This window comes from Blennius ocellaris (genome assembly GCF_963422515.1).
Source record: "Blennius ocellaris genome assembly, chromosome: 22".
NCBI lineage: Eukaryota > Metazoa > Chordata > Actinopteri > Blenniiformes > Blenniidae > Blennius > Blennius ocellaris.
This window is the reverse complement of record NC_137671.1, coordinates 11,108,329-11,127,383: the sequence shown is the minus strand read 5'-3', so window position 1 is coordinate 11,127,383 and position 19,055 is coordinate 11,108,329. Positions and strand designations below refer to the sequence as shown.

Genomic DNA, 19,055 nt, shown 5'->3' with positions numbered 1-19,055 from the left:
ATAGTAGAAAAAAAAATTATTCCGCAGCTGCTCCGTGAAGCGTGTCTGTCGTAAAAAGTTGGCTATTGTTAAGTCTAATTGTTTCTGGTAATAACCTTTAAAACAGTGTTTATTAGTGGGAACGTGCGACAGCTGGAGGTTGTGTTTTCAGGAAGGTTTTAATAAAGGTATAATCACGGCTGTGGTGAAGTGAGTGGGTTTGGTGGCTGCCGTTTTTATTTCGGTCACGACTCTCATAGAAGAGGTGTTAAAGTATTGCAGAAGTGTTTGCACAGCTCTGCAGGGAGTCCATCTGGCCCAGGTGATTTATTGTTTGGTTTTTCACTAAAGGCTTAAAATCTGAATCATGATGCTCCCTTAAATTTTTATATTCGTTGAACAAACGATGCTGCTGCTGACATTTCCAAGTGCTTTAACCATATGATCCAAATGTCATTATAGTGACTATTAACTATCATGGATATGAAAGTGAAGCTTCTGGCATATAGTGGGGGTTTTTTAATGATTGCTTAATTCCTACCTATAATAGCATCCACTCAGCTGTTTCTATATTTTCTATTGTTTTTCCACTGGGCTTTTTATCCAGAATGATTTGAAATTTGGTGAATATCCTTTCGAAATTAATAAGTGAACAAGGGAATGTGTTGCCTATTACAATGCAATTTTCTTTTCTTGTATCTTGAGCACCTGCAACATATAATATAGATGACAAATCAGCAGGTTATAAAGCAAGTTGGCAACTAATGTTGCATATGTTGATAAAACTGATTAGATTTGTCCAACTTCCTCTAAAGCATTAAAGACACACAGCGTGACCAACCTATTAATCCTCCACACTATTCAAAAGATATGTAAGAAGACATTTTGGTATCACATTAAAAAGTTTTTATGTCACTTGAATTGTTCTTCAGGTTAAACTTTCACCAGACTTTTTATGCGGAAACCATATTTCTGCAAAAGAAAGAAAAGACTTTTATTTGTCACTTGGGTGTTTGAGGCACAGTGAAATAAAGAAAATAAATAATATGAGGCATCATTAGCCTAAAGGGAGGAATGCCAGAAGCTTTGGGAGTTTCTTTTTTTTTAATTTGTGTTTTATTTAACAACACATTTCCAAGCACAACGTGTCAATATATTTTACGGCCTCCACCTCAGGAATCGCTCCCAGCCTGTAAAAGTAAAGAAGCGTCAAAAAATGAAGAATGTTGCAGTATCAAGGGAGATGCAGATGAGCTCCAGCAACAATAAAGCAACAACAAAAACATCAAAGAGAAAATATATGGACCCGGCTTTGTGACAGCTGGCTCATAATTCAAGTCGGTTAACTTTAATTCTGGTCTTTTTGCAGGTTTATTCCAATCGTTTTTCTTATGAGAGGAAACATGAAAGCGTGGGAAGATCAACATTTTCTTGAATATTGTTGCTAAAATTGATGTGACGGCATTTATCCATTGGGGGTTGCCACAATAGATCATTCTCTTCTATATACCCTTCGTCTCCTGTTTCCTCCTGCCCCACACCCTTTGCCTGCATGAACTTCCTCACCGGCGAGGTCGCCTCTTTCACTAACCCACCCCCCCAAACATGTCCAATTTCAGCTGTCCCTCTCATGTTGTCAAAAATTATATATAAGCAAAATTATATGTTCTGCTATTATTTAAAGGTAAATCTACACATTCAGTATGACTACTCTCTTGTCTCTTGTCAGCATTTTGTATATTTCCACAATTTACCTGTCTTACTTGTATTACTGTACAAAACACACACACAGAGCAGAAATGTTCTGTCACATAGTCTTATTTTTAAAATACAATCGAGCAGTGAGCCTGCAGTCTCTTTACTCGTGTCCTCGGGCCTTGTTTTCTGTCTTATAGTCATTCACAGTTCACGCCCCTCGCTCTCTCTTCACTCCATCTCACCAGTGTAATAGCCAATTAACTGAAGCTCGAGCTCGCTTAACTTTTTTATTTATTTCTTCATTAATGTTTTTTTTTTCTTGTTGAAAGCGTACTCCGTCGTGATTGGCAGCTTGTGCTAATTGCGCCCGAGACTGCGGTTGGATGAGACCGTCTCGCACACAAGGACGTGCACACGCGTCTCTGTTGCAAACACGCAAGGTCGTTCACGTGTGTGCGAGTGTGCAATTGAATGCAATCGAATTATGTGCGCTGCAAGCGGGCTGTGCACACATAATTAGAAAAACATCTATTACCATGCCAAAATGTTTTTTTTTTTTTTTAAATCACACAAACTCAGACTAGTGGGCTAGTTTTAATTAGATTTAACCCATCAACCGTCATCTCGGAGTGGGGGAAAGATGCAGATTATTGCGGCCATCTATAATGGCCTTCCAACGGTTTATCTGAGATTATTGCAGAGGTAGGTGACTCCAAGGTCACCTCTGCTTTTGACGTGAGATGTGAGAAAGGCAGTTTAATTACACGAACCACAACAAATCATGAATTTGATGGAATTTATCACACACACACACACCAAAAAAAAAAAAAAAGAGACGTATTAGTGCAATCTGCATAAACAAACAAATGACTTCCCAACCAGCTGAAGGCTTAATTTCAGTGTGCATGATTAATTATACGCTAATTACAGCCATGGCTCCGCATCATGACTGATTTTTCAAGAGAAGAGACAAAAATCCATCCCGCACAAGAGAGACGCACTCATACACATTATTTAAGACATTACATGTTGGAGAGTAAACGCTTATGAAGTCCAGATTTCCATGAGGACATATAGTTCAGGATTTATTCTTAACTCCAGCAATTTATAATTCATCGTTTAATAGCATTTTACCAGCATAATTGAGGGTACGTTCAGTTCTCTGACCGCTACTGCCCGGACATCTTAATATAGCTGTTGAATTAGATTAGTCTGTGATACTTTAAAGCAACTTGGATAAAAACTCACACGTGACGGTGTTGTGGGACGTTTCGGTTACTTGGTGAGAAATCAAGAGTTACAACATAATCAGTATTTATTCCTATAGCACATGATTCAAATAGAGGTACATAATACATACAAACACACACACAGATTGTTTGTTTGGGTGGAACGCTGGCGAATTATATTAAAATATACATAAAGATAACAGATAGGGAAATATATGTTTTGAAGTAAAAACCTTAAATGATCGTATACACATTACAAATGTGGCGCTACTTCACCTTCAGTTCACTTCAAAGCAGAAAAGCAGTCATTTTGTATACATAATACATGTGTTCCCACCATACATTTATGAGTCGAGGCAAATGTGTGCTGGCATATGTGTGTCTCTATGTGTTGTGTGTACTCTTGCACCACTGAGGCTTCCTCTGAACGGCTGAACAAAGCATGCTGGGAGGGAAAAAAACGCTGAGTCTTTGATGCTAATATGAAGTGTCATATCTTCCCTCGCAGAGTGTGTGTTTGTTGTGTGTGTGTGTGGGTGTGTACAGTATGTGCGCAGTGAAAACTTATGCAATTACAGTTCCTATTCATATTACCACGCCGACTAAAATGCTGACAGACATACAGCCCTAAGCTGACATAAGCGATCACTCGGCCCACAGTGTGTGTGTGTGTGCGTGCGTGTGTGTGTGTGTGTGTGTGTGTGTGTGTGTGTGTGTGTGTGTGTGTGTGTGTGTGTGTGTGTGTGTGTGTGTGTGTGTGTGTGTGTGTGTGATACATGTACACTAATTCTCAGCTTAATGTTTTGTGACGGAAAGTGCTGTGTTGTAGGGGGAGGTGAGACGTGCGCATGCATACACCAGCACACACTGTCTAAGAATAGGCGGGGTCACGCGGTGCAGCCGGGGCTCAGCAGGCCCGTTTACTGTTAAAAAAAAAAAAAAGGATTTTCTGAAGTTCTGGAGACGGAGCGGAGCTGTACAGCAGGTCCTCTTCCGCTCCTCCTTCCCAGGAGCCAGACGAGAGATATGGTCTCTCTCTCTCCCTCTCTCTGGGACATTAATCAACTCAATAATGTTCTGCCTTCTAACATACTCTAATTAAAATTTTACTTCTTTTGAAGACAGTCACTATCTCAAGTGAAAAGTGAAAGTCTCATTGCACTAATGTGTACTTTGTTAATAAACCTACTCCTATTTCCCTTTTGATTAGTGTCATGTTTGTAAAGAAAGTTCCTCACATTTTGTTATAAACAGCAGCATTATTGAGCGTTGGTTAGTTTTTCATTCAACCTCCATACTTAGCTCTGCATCCAAGAAATACATATTCCCTATAACTGTTTCGCTATTTAAATAGGTAATGAAAAAGGATTACAAATGTACTTCTTGTTGGTGTGTAGTTAATACTATAAAATTACGCAATATTTGCTGCGGAGGCAGGTGTGCTTTCAGTCAGCGTTCTTGTCTCTCCATTAGTGCATCTCTTTACAATGCTCATTCCTTATTACTTAATTCTTGTACAGATCTTATACAGCGACAGATTCTGGCATCCAGGAAGCCATACAACATGAAAAAGTGGGATTGCCAAGAGATTTAAACGAATTGGAAAACAAAACACTTCCTATTTTCACATGTGCTGCCATGGTTAGCACTCTCGTGGACAGATGGATGAAAGCTACAAAAAAAAAAAAGTAAAACAAAATCTTTCTCTTTCTCGTTCTCGTTCTCTCTCTAGCCATCGGGGTGCAGATGACTCTGGAGGTGTTGGAGTCCAAATTGTGGTCGATTGCAATGCAGGTAAGTTTGTACATTGTCGGTACTTTTTTGTGGATCTCTGAAACAGTAAACTGCAAAAAAAAATGTTTTAATCTGGAATACAAAAACCTGTAGAAGTGAAATAGATTGTTTCCGACCATCGGTTTCAACCCCAAAACAGCCGTTTCTGTCACGTTGGAGTATGATTGCTTTCAAGCCGCGAAAAATATAATTCACTCTCATAAAAGTCTATTGTGACTTTATTTCGGATGTTAAGTGAGTCATAATCATCTGCCATTTCTGTGCGTGTGCTTGTGTCATTAGTGCATTATCACTCGGCTTTTCTTCCCGTCATGCTTTTGTTATTGCTCCCTTTAAATTATTGTGCTTAAAGTTTATTGTTTACACGCTTGAAAAAGACATTTGTATGCATCTTTCATTAGCACAGTTATTAGGGCAGCAGAAGGAAGCTTGTGGAATACAAACAACACAATCATTGTTTTGTGAAGCATAAAACCATCTATTTACCCCGTCCTCCTGATAATGACCCTTTATTCATTCCCTGTGTCGAGAATTAGGAGTATTTTGAAACCCGTGTCAAGACATTTACCCTACAAAATATGAACATTTGCCCAATTTAATTGATCGTCTTTTTCCACTAAGCTATTTGCTGCAGACGAAAAAGCTTTCTGTTCCATTAGTTCCTGTCTTACATGCAGGAGTATCCCTGTAAGGTACCGGACCAGACCATGAATTACCGTATGGCAAGAAGTCAAAGATGATTATAGGTTCTTTCTTTCTGCTCCATTACTTGGTAATTACAGCTTTTAAAGTTTGTGTAATCCCAAGCTTAATGCAGTCTTTTCCATATCACTGCACTGGCTATTAAAGCGGCGCTTCCCACACCTGAGGAGAAGATCAAACATCAGTTTTGCTTTGGTTTCCGCATTTACCGCAGCGCGGTGCAGAGAAGTTAAGTTAAGTCGGCCATGGACGCAGTGAAGGAACTCAGCTGCTCAGCATCCATCCTTGGAGCTCGTGAAGAAAACATTCTCTTCGTGGAGAACCTGCTTAATTTGGCGTAGCGCGTTCGCCGTGGCAGGTGTTGGAAAAACTTGGCCCCTCTCCTCTGTGACCGTGGCTGTAAATGACAGCAGTTAAAAGAGCATTAAGGCTGCCGGCTAGCCATTTAGTGATTGATAGCGGCCACAGCGAGGCTCGGCAGCTCTCATAATGTGCAGTGTGTGTGTGTGTGTGTGTGTGTGTGTGTGTGTGTGTGTGTGTGTGTGTGTGTGTGTGTGTGTGTGTGTGTGTGTGTGTGTGTGTGTGGGTGTGTGTGTGTGTGTGTGTGTGTGTGTGTGTATTAGTTTGAATGGAATATTGCATTTGTGTCTTTCCTTTGACGTTAAGGCGTGTCAGGAACCATATGCACGACCATCTGCGCACGAGTGTGTTGTTGTGGACCTACTCGCCGCAGTATGCTCGTTAGCATCATTTGCAGTGGACTTGTTATCCATGAGATTGATGTCACATAGAAATGTGCTCATATGTTTGTATTCGATGCACTGTGACTCGATCTTATCCATTTTTCTTTTTGGCGGGGGGGGGCTTACCCTCACCTCCGACCTTTCCGAGGCGCCTATATTGTCTCCTCCTCTCATCCTCCATCTCTCTCCTCCTAGGAACACTTACATAATCGTCTTATTCTCCCATCATGTACTTGATCTTTATTTCATAGGGGTTTTGTTTGCACGTACTCACACAATGTGCTTGTTTTGACTCGTGTGCTCAGAAGTGGTCCATCCTTGCATGAAACTCTCCATATAGTCTATTTTAAGTGATCCTGGCGTGGGCGGAGATACTGTACCATACTGTAAATCCTGAATGAACCATCTCCCTTCAGGAGGAGGGGCAACTGATCACATGGCATATGTCATAATCTTCCTTTAAAAAAAAAAAAAACAGCATCGCATGAGGCCGTCATTTTGGCTCCGAGCTGTTGGCGTTGTCTTTTTCTTTTTTGTGTCTTCATTAGCTAATCTTGGGAAATATTTGAACCGCAATTACCGAATTGGCCTGCTTTAATTACTGCTAATCAGCTTGATGGTAATGGGTTTCGAGAGCTGATTAGGGGGGGGGGGGAACAAAAAAAACTGCACAAAGATCTCAGCAGAAGAGTTACATAAGCACTGGAAACCCTGTCTGACCTTATAGTCGCAGTGTAAAGTTGAGTACCTTAAAATAAGATGTTATTAACTGATGAATTATGAATTGGTCGGGGCAAGAATAAAGCATGGGCGACCAGCTAATGGGATTCGGTCAAGATGTTAATAAAAAAATCTCTTTTGACATCACTGTACTTCGCCCCGCTCTCCATCCGACCAAGAGAAAAGGTTTAACGTGAACATGCATGACTCATCACTCGGCTTTCTTTAGACATCATGATCCGACCTTTGTTCAAGCTGAGAAATACAACTCTGCAAAGCCACATCACAAGCCTGAATCCTGTGAATCCAGGAAAATAAGGCTGCATATGTCTCTCACAGTTCATCACTTTTGTCTGACGGCGAGTGCCATGAGAGGCTCTGAGGTGATCGTAATTGGAATCAAAGGATGATAGATTTTATGTCATGGACACTGTAGGACACTCCATATCTCCTCTATTATCCCATTTCTCTCTCAGACACTGAGCATACAAGCGTCTGTCTGTGACCACACTGCATTACTGCAAGTTTACTGTCAATCAGAATTTTTTATTTATTGTTTTAACACATCAATAGTTAAGAGTTCAACATGTATTTCAATAAACATAAAACTCAAAGTATTTATGCGCCTGTTCACTTTAAATTTCCCTGTGGGTGAATTTCAGCTGCACAAAGAAACTGCTTGAAGTCGACGGAAAAGGAGTGATAATTGACGCGCTGTGCTCTCGGCGGGGTTCCTCGACGAGACATATTTACCAACACAGGATCTGCGAGAATTAAAAGTCTGAGCAAAAACTGGTGGATGACATGTCGGGTGGAGGAGCTGATGAGGAAGTAATGAGAATAACAATGTAATTTGTTGTAAATATTGGATTTTAGGTAATTAACTGGACAGGTGATGTTGGCGAACATAAATCTTAAATATTTCAACCGTGATCTAAAATGTTCATTGAGTCACAGGAATGATCAGGATATGATTGACTGGAGATACACGTCATGTTCTTTGCCTCACATCAACTTGGGTATATTGAGTGAATGCTTTTATTTTATTTATTTTTATCTTCATTTAACCTTAATTTGACCAGGTTGATGCAACAAGTTCGTATTTATGATGGCAACCTGACAAAAGATGAAGCGGCGAAAAAGAGAATACAAAGTCAAGATGATATTTTTTTTTTTTTTTTTTTTTTTTTTTTTAAACTTACCAGAAGCAAACATTTCCATTTCCTGCTAAAGTCATTTCTGCCCTGCAGTCTATTCCTGGGGTCAGGGACTGAAGGCAGGGGGAAGGACTGACACTTTGCTGTAATAGGATTGAAAAGGATGATAGATTGACTCATTCAGCCTTCGACATGCTCTGTTTATCCTGGCCATGATTCCAAAGACATATTGTCTGAAGACACCGGTCCACGTATATTGTGCTCGTGAAACTGTGGCCATAAAGTCACCAGGAGCACTATTGATGTTTTTTTTTTTATTCAGATGAAGGTGCCTGGATGCATTTGCAGCACTTGTGTGGGGAAACATTTTACACTGCAGAAAATACAGTTATTACATGTTAGACTATCAATGGCTCGACTAATACTTATTATTTCTTTGTCCCCCCCCCCCCCCCCCCCCCCCCCCATGTCTTCTCAGCCAAACGACACAGATGTAAGTACAAACACACACACGCACAAAATTCCTCCTCACCTCGCGTTTCAAAAGCGTCACTCTGTTTTTAACACGCCGGAGTTCAACGTCCCGCCACCTGCTGAGCTCCATGGAGTCGGCTTCACACCCCTGAAGAGTGACAGTACACATGCAAACACGTGCAAACAAGACACTCGCGCACCCGTCACAGGTAGACAAGTTGTGAGTCACCCAAATTAACAATTTCTCACCAAGCGCAGACACCTTACCACCCCCACCCCCACCCCCAATCCCAATCAGGCCCGACACCTTCAGACAGAGCATGTGCTCAAATCATGGCCTCACAGACACAAACATCTGTTTCCTCCACGATCAGCACTCAAGTGCTGCGTTTTGTCAGTGACAAATCCTCACGTTTATGACAAATTAACATTACAGAAAGTTCTCTTCTTTCTTTTCGTCAGTGCTCAGACACAGATGGGATTTGTCCTCTCAGCTGTGACAAAATCGTGAGTCCCACTCTTTAAATGCGACTTGTATTCTCTGTATTTTTGAGCTGCTTCATAATGCATCGTTCAAATTGCATTAATGGCTGAGATATTTGTGCTGTCTTGTGCTGCTGCTGTTTGACACACATCCTTCCCTGCATCACTAATCGGTCTCTCTGTCTCTGTCTCTTCCTCTCATATCAGGATATCGACTGCTTCGTGATTGACAATAATGGCTTTGTCCTGATTTCCAAGCAGCGCACTGATGTGAGCACACACACACACACACACACACACACACACACACGCACACGCACACGCACACGCACACGCACACGCACGCACACAGCAGTAGGTGACTCATATTCTGTCATCACAACCATAACTGCAATCTATCTTTCTCTGCCTCTCACCCTTAATGGTCTGGCAGCCACTGCAGGTTCAACAATGTGTTGACCAACATGATCTCTGCACTTGGATTTAAAATCCCCGACCTGTTAAATCCTGCATTTGTCTGACGCTGTGTGAGAAGACGGGCTAACCACACAACTGTTTAATTTCACAGCGAGTCCTGATGGATTCAGTTAGAGATGAGGGGCGAGTTTTGTGATTTAAAAAAAAAAATTTGTACCTGCTTGTTTCTAGAAAAACTGTGCCAAACTTTGAAAATTGAAACGTGACAATGCAAACACTGCAAGATGTGACGCTCTTCTTAAAACATTTTTGATCGGTTTAATAATACATTTTCAGTTTGTATCAAATATTTAATAGGAAGTAGTGCAGGGTAGTTTGAGTGTAAGGATGAGTGCATGTATGTGTGGATGGAAGCTCGAAAGGTTGGTATGTTTTTCAAAGTCAATGGTTGTTAATCTGTTTATGGTTTTCAATTAATCTCAATTACACCTAAAACAAACTTAGTCACAGAAATAATAACAATGCAGTTACATTTCCCACAGAATACTCTTAAAGAAGCATTACTTTAAATTAACTCTTACCTTGTTCTACCATGAAAATGTCCCTTGCTATCCTCATTAAGTTAATGTGTCTACAGATTAATTTACTCACAACAGTAATGAATAAACCTCCATGGAATCACTCATGAAATCCAGACTGAGTGCTCTCTCATCTTTGACTTGATTGTTTCCTCCTTGTTTCGCCCTCAGTTAATCAGTCTATTCTCACTATTTTTCTGCATTTTGGCACTTTCTTGCAAACAAAGTTAGTCGACCGCTGAAGTTTCAAAGGACTTTTATGCCTTCGAGGCGCACAGCATGAAAGTTTAAAAAGTATTTTAAACACTGGGTTCTGTGGCCGTGACATCCTGGAGTAATGTAGCCATGATTGTATTTGCATATGCACATTTTTGGAGTTCAGCCCTTTTCCCACAGTGGCTATCAATAATAAGTGTGAGCGGCGAAAGTGAGAGTAATGAATCACTGCTGCGGAAGTAGTACAACAGTGCAGAGGTAAAAGGAACAACCGCTCCCAGCTGACAATTATGCAACACAACAGAACATAAGCGAAAAACAGGCGTGTGCCGTGTCATTTCTGTGTTGTGGTGGGACGATTCTTTATTCTGGTGTTATTTTTAATTTTGCCTTGTTTTCTCTATGTCTACTCAGCGGTTTGAGCAAACCCTGAATATGTCCCATAAAACAGGCTTTATATAATTTTTTTACATCGGTGCAGACAAAAGTAGAGTATCGTCTCAAAGGGAGCATCTATTGTAACAACTTGAATGAAGTGAAGATTTGTCATGAATTCCTGTGTTTTTCTCATGTTTTAGTCAATTTACAATAAAGGAAATTGTCATGATTTCAGGAAATAAACTTTAGGGTCATGAGATGACTCTTTGACATTCTCATTAAAGGTATAGTAGAGGATTTTCTTCTTCCGGGTGGATCATCAAAATAACTGTTCCTCCCAATTGTCAATCATTCTGGTGATATATGACGTAAGCCCGTCGTACGTGCCCGTCCCTGCGCGCAGCTCACTCCACACGGTTCTCATAATGCCGGTGGCCGACCCGACGCATTATTCTCGGACATTTTTACACAGTTTCACCCCCTCTGGTGCAAATCTTCTTGTAAAGTGAGCTTATGTGAGCGATGCCGACTTATGACTTGTAAACAGAGCGTGCACGAGGAGAACTGGGCTCGTGCATGTCTCTCGCACGCGTTTTAGTAGGCGTTCCGTCTCGGGAGCAGGTACAGCGTTGCGCATGCGCACTTTTTTCAAACGGTGGAGAGGGCGGTTCTTTCCTAAAATTCCTGAAAATCCTCCTGTATACCTTTAAGACAAATATGTGCAACATTTCATTATTATTATTATTATTATTATTATTATTATTATTATTATTATTATTATTATTATTATTATTATTATTATTATTATTATTACACATTGAGAGGTGTTGTTGATGCTTTATCCCAAAGCACTGGATTGAAGCTTTTCATTTGAAATTATTTGGAGAGGAAAGATTATTATGAAAACTGAGCTGCTGTAAGTGACTATATGACCACTATTAGATATACTGGCCCAATAGAAAGTCATATTTATGGTACATCTTTGCATATAATACATCATATCGGGTGTGTGAACAGTATAGATTTGATGACAGTCAAATGCACAAATGCAATTCCTCCTTTTAAATGTAATCAACAGACACTTCCGTACATTTAAATCATGAACTGCATTGAAGTCTAAAGTCTAAACAGCTGCATTTGACTTACTTGATAAATCTGTAGCCCTGAACATATCAAGACACGTTTTAAAACAAAACGTATGAGTGAGTTTATCAAATAATGTTTAAAATTTGGAGCCCTGAGGCTGTTTCCCATAATAAAATCTGGCCTTGTATTATTTGCACATGATTTATACTGTCTTGGCAGTTCTTGAACACATTATTTCAAAGAGTGTCCATTTAAAATGTTCAAGCTTCACAAAATGTGTCCAAAGATTTTGAAGGAAACGTACATTTTTGTTAGTTTTTACGTTCATCTTCACTACCTGCCTGTTAGCTGTTCAATATTTAATGAGCAGACATGAAAAAGAACATAATTCTTCTCATCCAGCTCCGAGCAAGAGGTCAAAGGTGTATGTTTCCAGAAACATCAATTTATTCTTTTCTAATATCCCAGCTGTGCTGCATTTGCGGAACACACTGGCAAAATCACATGCAATAACAAACGCTGATATCAAACCAACTCATGGTAAATAAGAGGGATGAATAATTAAACCTGCAGTGCAAGATGGGGAGAAAGAGAAGCAAAGCTGAAAATCACAAAAGTGGAAGTGAGTCCCTCCCTCAGATTACTGTGACATGAATGTGCCTTGTGCTGCCACACTGATTGTTTCTCGCCGTGTTTATCTCTGTTTCCTGACAGGCGGGGAAGTTCTATGGCGAGGTCGATGGATCAGTCATGACCACGCTGATCAGAATGGGCATGTTCAAAAGGTAATGCCCGGTGGTCGCCGCATAATTGACTGACTGATAGGATCGTTTTGTTTTGTTTCACGTCTGCGTGCGAAAGAAAGGACAAGGCAATTACCTGGTGCTGACAGGGCCTGAAGCGTTATCGCTGTGGTGCTTCAGCCCCACAAAGTGTGTGTGTAACACACCGGCCTGTCAACTAGACTGCCATGTAAATAATGTGATATAAGATGCATATCACACAGTGATGGTGGTTTGCCCTGTAAAGCTTCCTGCGCTTTAGCCGTCCCCGCTGCTTTCTGTTTTGCTCCCCTCTGAGCTTATTTAGTGGCTCTGATTTTTTTTTTTTTTTTTTTCCCCCCCGCTCTTAAGTCTTGGCCTGTCTTTTATGTTTGAAATCTCATGAGTGATGTGCTATTTTTAAACAGCTAAAAGATTTCGTCACGCTTCATTTGACACAGAATATTACATAACTGGTTTTCGAGCATGCATTAAGTTCAGCAGCAGCGCGCGTATCGTTGCACTCTGTTATGCGCATGCAGCTTTGATTAACGTATTGCTTGGGTGTTTGTGTGTGTGTGCATAGGGAACGCATATTAACAAGACTGCAAGAAGCCGAGAAAAACAACTTCCCATGTCGGGGGAAAAATACATTTTGACACTTTAGAGATCAAGGTTTCTCGAAAGGTTTAATTCAACCTTATAACACTGTGTGTGCTCGTCTGGAAGAGGTCAAAGAATCAATGTGAGTCGGTAAAATGTTATGATATCAACACCGTGTGTGTGTGTGTGTCTCGTCAGGGTGTCCTTGTTCGACTACCAGGGCATGTGCAAGATGAGCCTTCACTCCGTCAGCAGCACCCGTCCACTACTCAGCGTGCGTACGGGCCGCCCACATCTTTATCGCACACTATAATGTTCCCCTATAGCGATTTGATGAGTTTTCCAATAAATGTAATCTATTCTTCTGTCTCCGCAGCCCTTCTACGTTTTGGCTACAACCCTCAAGTGGTTCCTCTCCAACTTCCTGCTGTAAGTGTTGCTAGGGGCAACTGGAATCGGCTGGTCCAGTTTTAGTTGCATTGTCTCTGAAATATTTTTTTTTTTTTTTTTTTTCTGGTAAACTCTCTTGTTGAAAGTAACACTGAGCACATATGCAGAAAAGTCATGTACAGTTTTGAGTACTGCATTCATACTGGAAATATTAATAAAAACATGAGCTTTTTACAATAAAAATAATCTTTAAAGAGTGTAAAAAAAAAATTTTTAAATACCCTAAGTATGACTTTTTGCTCATAATGTGTGTATTTTTACAATGGAAATACTGCCGCTTCAAATATTGAGTGCGTGTGCTCACATTTTTTCATATTTTTCCATTTTTTTTGTGTGTTTTTTTTAGTTTAATGCATCCATCAGATGAACTCAAGGGGAAGTTGTGTACTGAACAAAGCAAAGAGGAAAATCTGAAATTTTAAGAAATCCGAAAGTGACTATTATCAGTCACTTGCATGATCATGGGTTAATTCCTAAAAAGTCAATTTGCTACACTCCTGTGTTTTTCTCTTTTGAACCAGATGCAGCGAGATTGTGTGCGTTTCTGCCAACGGATTTCATTTTCATGCATCTTTAAACCGATAAGCATCATTTTAAAGCGAACTGCTCACAGTTGGCGCTCAACAGAGATTTGTATCTTTTTTTGCTCCAGGTCGTCATAAACTGAACTTACCAGCTTCTACAAAAATCTATATTTGATGGATAGACATGAAAGTGGTGTTTATTTCCCCCACACCCAACAAAACAAACATGCATATTTTCCCTGAATCTATAAAGCAGAGTCACACACTTTTGCTTTACTCCAATAAAAATACTTCTTTGCTTTCAGTGAGATACTTGATTAAGTAGAGATCATTTATTTGAATATAGCACATAGTTTCAGCATGGATATGGTTTGATGTGAATTAGCGACGTTGAAACTTGGATTTGAAGTTAGATAACAGTATTTTCTTCTGCTGGTAAACAAAAGAATACTACAAAATAGTTTGACATGAGAATCCATCCAAGACTGCTGGTTTATGAAGTCTAGAAATGAAGGTTTTCATCAGCTCGTCTTTGGTTTGAAGCAAATTTACAACAACAGGTGGTTAAAGTGACGTATTTCTCTCCTGGAGGATCAATAAGCATGAAGGTTCTTATACCCGGCAGCTTCATCACAAAGAGCAGCTTGCTCATCCAGTTAATGTGGGAGAAACTTGCAACCGAAGCTACCAATTACTGCCGGACAACCCGAGGACCCATTTTGTTATTCCCCTGGCACAACTTTGGGTCCTGGCCCAGTTTTTTTTTTTTTTCGAAAAAACTGCATGCAATCTGTTCGCAATCTGCTTTCGTCCATAACGATGGAATTGCCTAATTGACGCTCCCTGTCTGTGTCCACTCTTCTACTGTCTCTCGCCTCCCCGAAGGTTCCTCCTGGAGTTTAACTTCTGCGGCTTCTGGCACGCGGACCAGTTCGCTGACGGTGAGCTCCCACTGCAAAATAAATAAATAAATCTGTTGTTTTTATCCATCTTTATAACAAATGCGCTTCTGTTTATGGAAGTCACGTCGTTTGTGAATCATCACAGCCCACAGAGGAGAGCTTTCAAACCAATACCCAGATGTGTGGGCAAATAACACTCGGCGTTTCTAATTAAAGGCTTTCACACACAATCGGATGATGGTATTGACCGGCTTGCATGTTGTTGCTCCCCGCGCGTGTTTACTGTTGCATCTGTCATTGATCACCACTCCGGAGGCCGTTATGGAGTAACGTCTCCGTGTCCTCTCATTTCTCCACCTCTCACCTTGCCCATCAATCACACCTGAACCCCTCTCTCATTACTTCACCTGTCGTCATCTTCATCATCATCATCATTCAGCCAAGCCTGCTTATAGTGGATGTGAGTATATACTGTATACTGGAGTGTTCTTGTGGGGGGGTTTTTGCATTGTGTTTTATATTTGTTTGGCCATCCCAGCCTCTGGATAATTCAATGATTCTCCAAATCCAAATGTCAAAGTTTCTCTCCTCTGTGTGCATAGAAAATTGTGTTATCTATCAAATACTCTACACAAATTCTGACCTGACATGCTTTATTATTATTATGCCCAAAGTAATTCCTCTTCAACAATCAGTGTTACCAGAATAATTGAATAATTCTAAGTAATTCTTGTATAAATCTAAACTGAGCACACAAGACAAAACAGGACATTTTCACCTGGAGAGTACTTGGAAAAGTGGACGAGGCAACTCTGATCATTTTAACGTTTACAAAAGTTAAATGTTTAATTCAATTTCACACCGTAATTGCGGAGCATTTACACTTGATATCAACCATCTCCTGTGGAAATGATATTATATAGGCGTTAGAAATTGGCTCAGGGTTGCCCATGTCTGGTCTATGTTCTATATCGGGTTACATAAGTTGCTTTCAGTGAGAAAAACACAAGTGGTGAATCATTCAGAACATAGTGCGACTAATCTAGTGTATAATCTCGTGATATGTTATTATACTGCTCTTGTTTTTCTGTTTGTTTTTCAGGTTTCAAACGCTCTTTCACTCAAACTCATTTATATTTCTAACCTTCAAATGTGACCCTTCTCTCTCTCTCTCTCTCTCTCTCTCTCTCTCTCTCTCTCTCTCTCTCTCTCTCTCTCTCTCTCTCTCTCTCTAGCCTCGGCTCATAAGAAGAAAGGGGACATCCTGCAGCCATGTGACACCGAGTACCCCAGCTTCGTTTATGAGCCGTCAGTCAAAGAGACCAACAGCATTATTAATTGTGGACGATGCAAGAAGTGAGTCGGCACAAAAATAGCAGCGTGGCACTCTCTAAGCCCCCGAACAGTCATATTAAAATGTCCCTCCAAAAATCCACTTCCTCCAGACTGTGTGTGTTTGTACTCGTAGTAGAGGGGAAGTAAGTAGATCAGCCTGTGTGAGGTTATGGAAAAGACTGAGAATCAGGATGGAAAACTGAGAGAGCAACCAGGGGGAGGGAGTGATAAAAACAAAGATGAGGAAACAGTGGGAGGCCAACAGAAAGGGTGGGAGAGGAGAGAGAGAGAGAGGGGGGGGGGGGGGGAGAGAGAGAGCAGAAGCTGCTCACAGGTTGAGCGTGATCAGCCTCGTGTGGACGAGGCCGGTACAACACCCCTCAGACAACCTTGTGTGTTTGTCATTCATTGTTTGGTTGTTGTTGTTTTTTTCCGTTCTGTGTCAGGATGTTTGTGGTGCAGCAGATACCAGAGAGCAACCTCTTGCTGCTGGTGACGCAGGCGGACTGCGACTGCTCCAGACAGTACGGCCCCATCACGATGGAGCCCCAGGAGGTCAAATATATCCTTTTACGCCCGTTATTCGTGGAGTAAGAAGAGAGAAACCTGGGAAACACATTCAGACCTTCCTAGGAGGTCTGCACACTTTTGACAATCACACCTCAGAATTCATAGCTTTCTTTTATTTTGGTAGTGTTACAAATGGAAGAATTTCAGTAATTATTCATTTGCCAGGGAATTTTGGTGGACGGGCATTTGTAAACATTTTAAGACTGTTGCTACAAAAAGGGGACACATAAATACTTTCATAGAAAACTGTATAAAACGGCTTTATAGAGTTTTTATAGGTTAAATCGACAGTTTACTGAGATGCCGGCGCACCCCACAGTTCAAATACAGAAATAAAATATGTTACATTTAGTGTTTATGTTATTAAGAGTGTCAGGCGTTAACTTGGTGTTTACCTCAACATTTGAAAATAACTCAAGTTAAAGGTAAAATCAGACACATAAGAGACCAAATATAATTAGTTAGTTTTATCTCCAGATCTGGAGTTCTGGGTGTTTTTTCCTGTTCCATTTTAATTGCTTAACTAAAAGTGTGGTTTAAGCTGTGATGGGGCCTCATCATGGTGACAGCGTATCTATGTGCTTGATTGATCAGTGAGCCTGTGTCACGTCCCTTCTTGTTCTCCTTGACCCTACTGCACATAATGCCTCCGTGAAATGCGACCGCATGAGATCCCAGAAAATTCGCCGACGCCCGGAGTCGTGTCACGCATACCACCCACAGGTCAGACCATGTCCTCATGCATAGGTTAAAAGACAAATGTTTCCCAGCACGTCTCCCTGCACGAAGCTCCTCGTTGTAAATCACTGAAAAGTGAAGTGTTTCTCTGTTTCGTCCCTTCAGGAGAACGCCAATGATTGTGGAGGAGCCTCTTTTGTATCCCTCTCTGCCTCCCTCTTCTTCGCCTGCCTCTCCTTTGTCACTCTCGTTTCCTGATGACGGACAGAGAATAGGACAAACTCTTGCCGCTTCACACCTTCTCACACAAAAGACGGTGTTCAGGGAGAAAGAATTCAAAGGTTCTGTGTGCACTTTTTCACCTCCAGTGGATTTCTTTCTTCTTCTTTTTTTTTTTAAGTAAAACTTGGCATTTTGCTCACGGTGGCAACAAACCTCATCTCTCTTGAATGACTTTGGATGCTTTTATGAGCAACTTCTGGGACTTGCTTCATCTGGAGCGAAAACTGAAATGTTAATGGCCTGTTGTTGCCATGGATACTCTTCAATTAGTTATTTTCTAAGGCACCGCTTCACATCTCAGCATGGAAAGGGACGAGAGAGAGAGAGAGAGAGAGAGAGAGAGAGAGAGAGAGAGAGAGAGAGAGAGAGAGAGAGAGAGAGAGAGAGAGATCATGAGTCACAAGGTGCAACAGGAGAAAATGTCATATTCACCATATCCCACCAAGCCGACCATTGAGGAGACAAATGCATTATTACATATGTTATATATTATATATTGTATGCCTCTGCAAGCGCACACACACCCAGTACTGCTTCATCATCCACTACTGTACTATTTCTACAGACTGTTATTATTTGCTAATAATGACTGAGAGGTTGTGTTTCACATGGCTGTCTGCAAATAATCCGGATAACTAATAAAACATGTAACGGACCATGAAAATGTTGGTCTATTTAGGCTGGATAAAGATTAACTATGTGTTAAAGATAAAGTGAGACGGACCCGAGTTGATGCTTTATACTTTTATGAATTATTACATCTCAAAAATGTTTGGATTCTGTGACATTTTGTCTGTTTGTTTGCCTTTTTGTCTTCATCGGCTGTGTCTTTCTGTGTATTTGTACATATTGTTGATTTGTTGGGAAACCTGAAATGACTTTGCAGATGCAATGCTACATTGTGAAAAAAAAAGAAAAAAGAATGGAGTTATACATAAACATTTATAAGAGATGGTTTGAGCAGATATCTTGCATTAAATATGTTCATATTTCTTGATTAAATCTTAATTTGCACGTGTTTATCACAAAGGATTATCTACACGTTCACCCGAACTATAGGAAACTATATTTTAAACTTCTTTTTTTTTTTAAATGCCTGGAGTCATGTGGTATGTTTCACGTTCTAATATGATTAATACAAAGTTTAACAGAAATAGCAAAGCAAGTAAGGAACTTGCATTGTCTTAAATTTGGAAATGATCATTTCATGTGAATATGAATCTCAGTGTAAACCACCTTTGGAGATTTACCTGGGTATTTTTGTATACTATACATTTCTTGTGTGTTATATTTTTT

The 19,055-nt window shown here is 40.5% G+C and overlaps 1 protein-coding gene across 1 annotated transcript in view; it reads left to right on the top strand.

The window, feature by feature from the left end:
• cacna2d4a (calcium channel, voltage-dependent, alpha 2/delta subunit 4a) overlaps positions 1-17,877 on the top strand; it is an 80,981-nt gene extending 63,104 nt beyond the window's left edge. The window contains exons 27-38 of the mRNA XM_080518660.1: positions 4,639-4,700; positions 8,501-8,515; positions 8,959-9,003; positions 9,187-9,249; positions 12,369-12,439; positions 13,217-13,292; positions 13,395-13,447; positions 14,878-14,933; positions 16,130-16,250; positions 16,676-16,793; positions 17,442-17,522; positions 17,643-17,877. Coding sequence (XP_080374786.1) covers positions 4,639-4,700; positions 8,501-8,515; positions 8,959-9,003; positions 9,187-9,249; positions 12,369-12,439; positions 13,217-13,292; positions 13,395-13,447; positions 14,878-14,933; positions 16,130-16,250; positions 16,676-16,793; positions 17,442-17,522; positions 17,643-17,735 — 854 coding nt within the window. The 3' untranslated portion in view covers positions 17,736-17,877. The remainder of the gene's footprint in view (positions 1-4,638; positions 4,701-8,500; positions 8,516-8,958; positions 9,004-9,186; positions 9,250-12,368; positions 12,440-13,216; positions 13,293-13,394; positions 13,448-14,877; positions 14,934-16,129; positions 16,251-16,675; positions 16,794-17,441; positions 17,523-17,642) is intronic.
• The last annotated feature ends 1,178 nt before the right edge of the window (positions 17,878-19,055 follow it).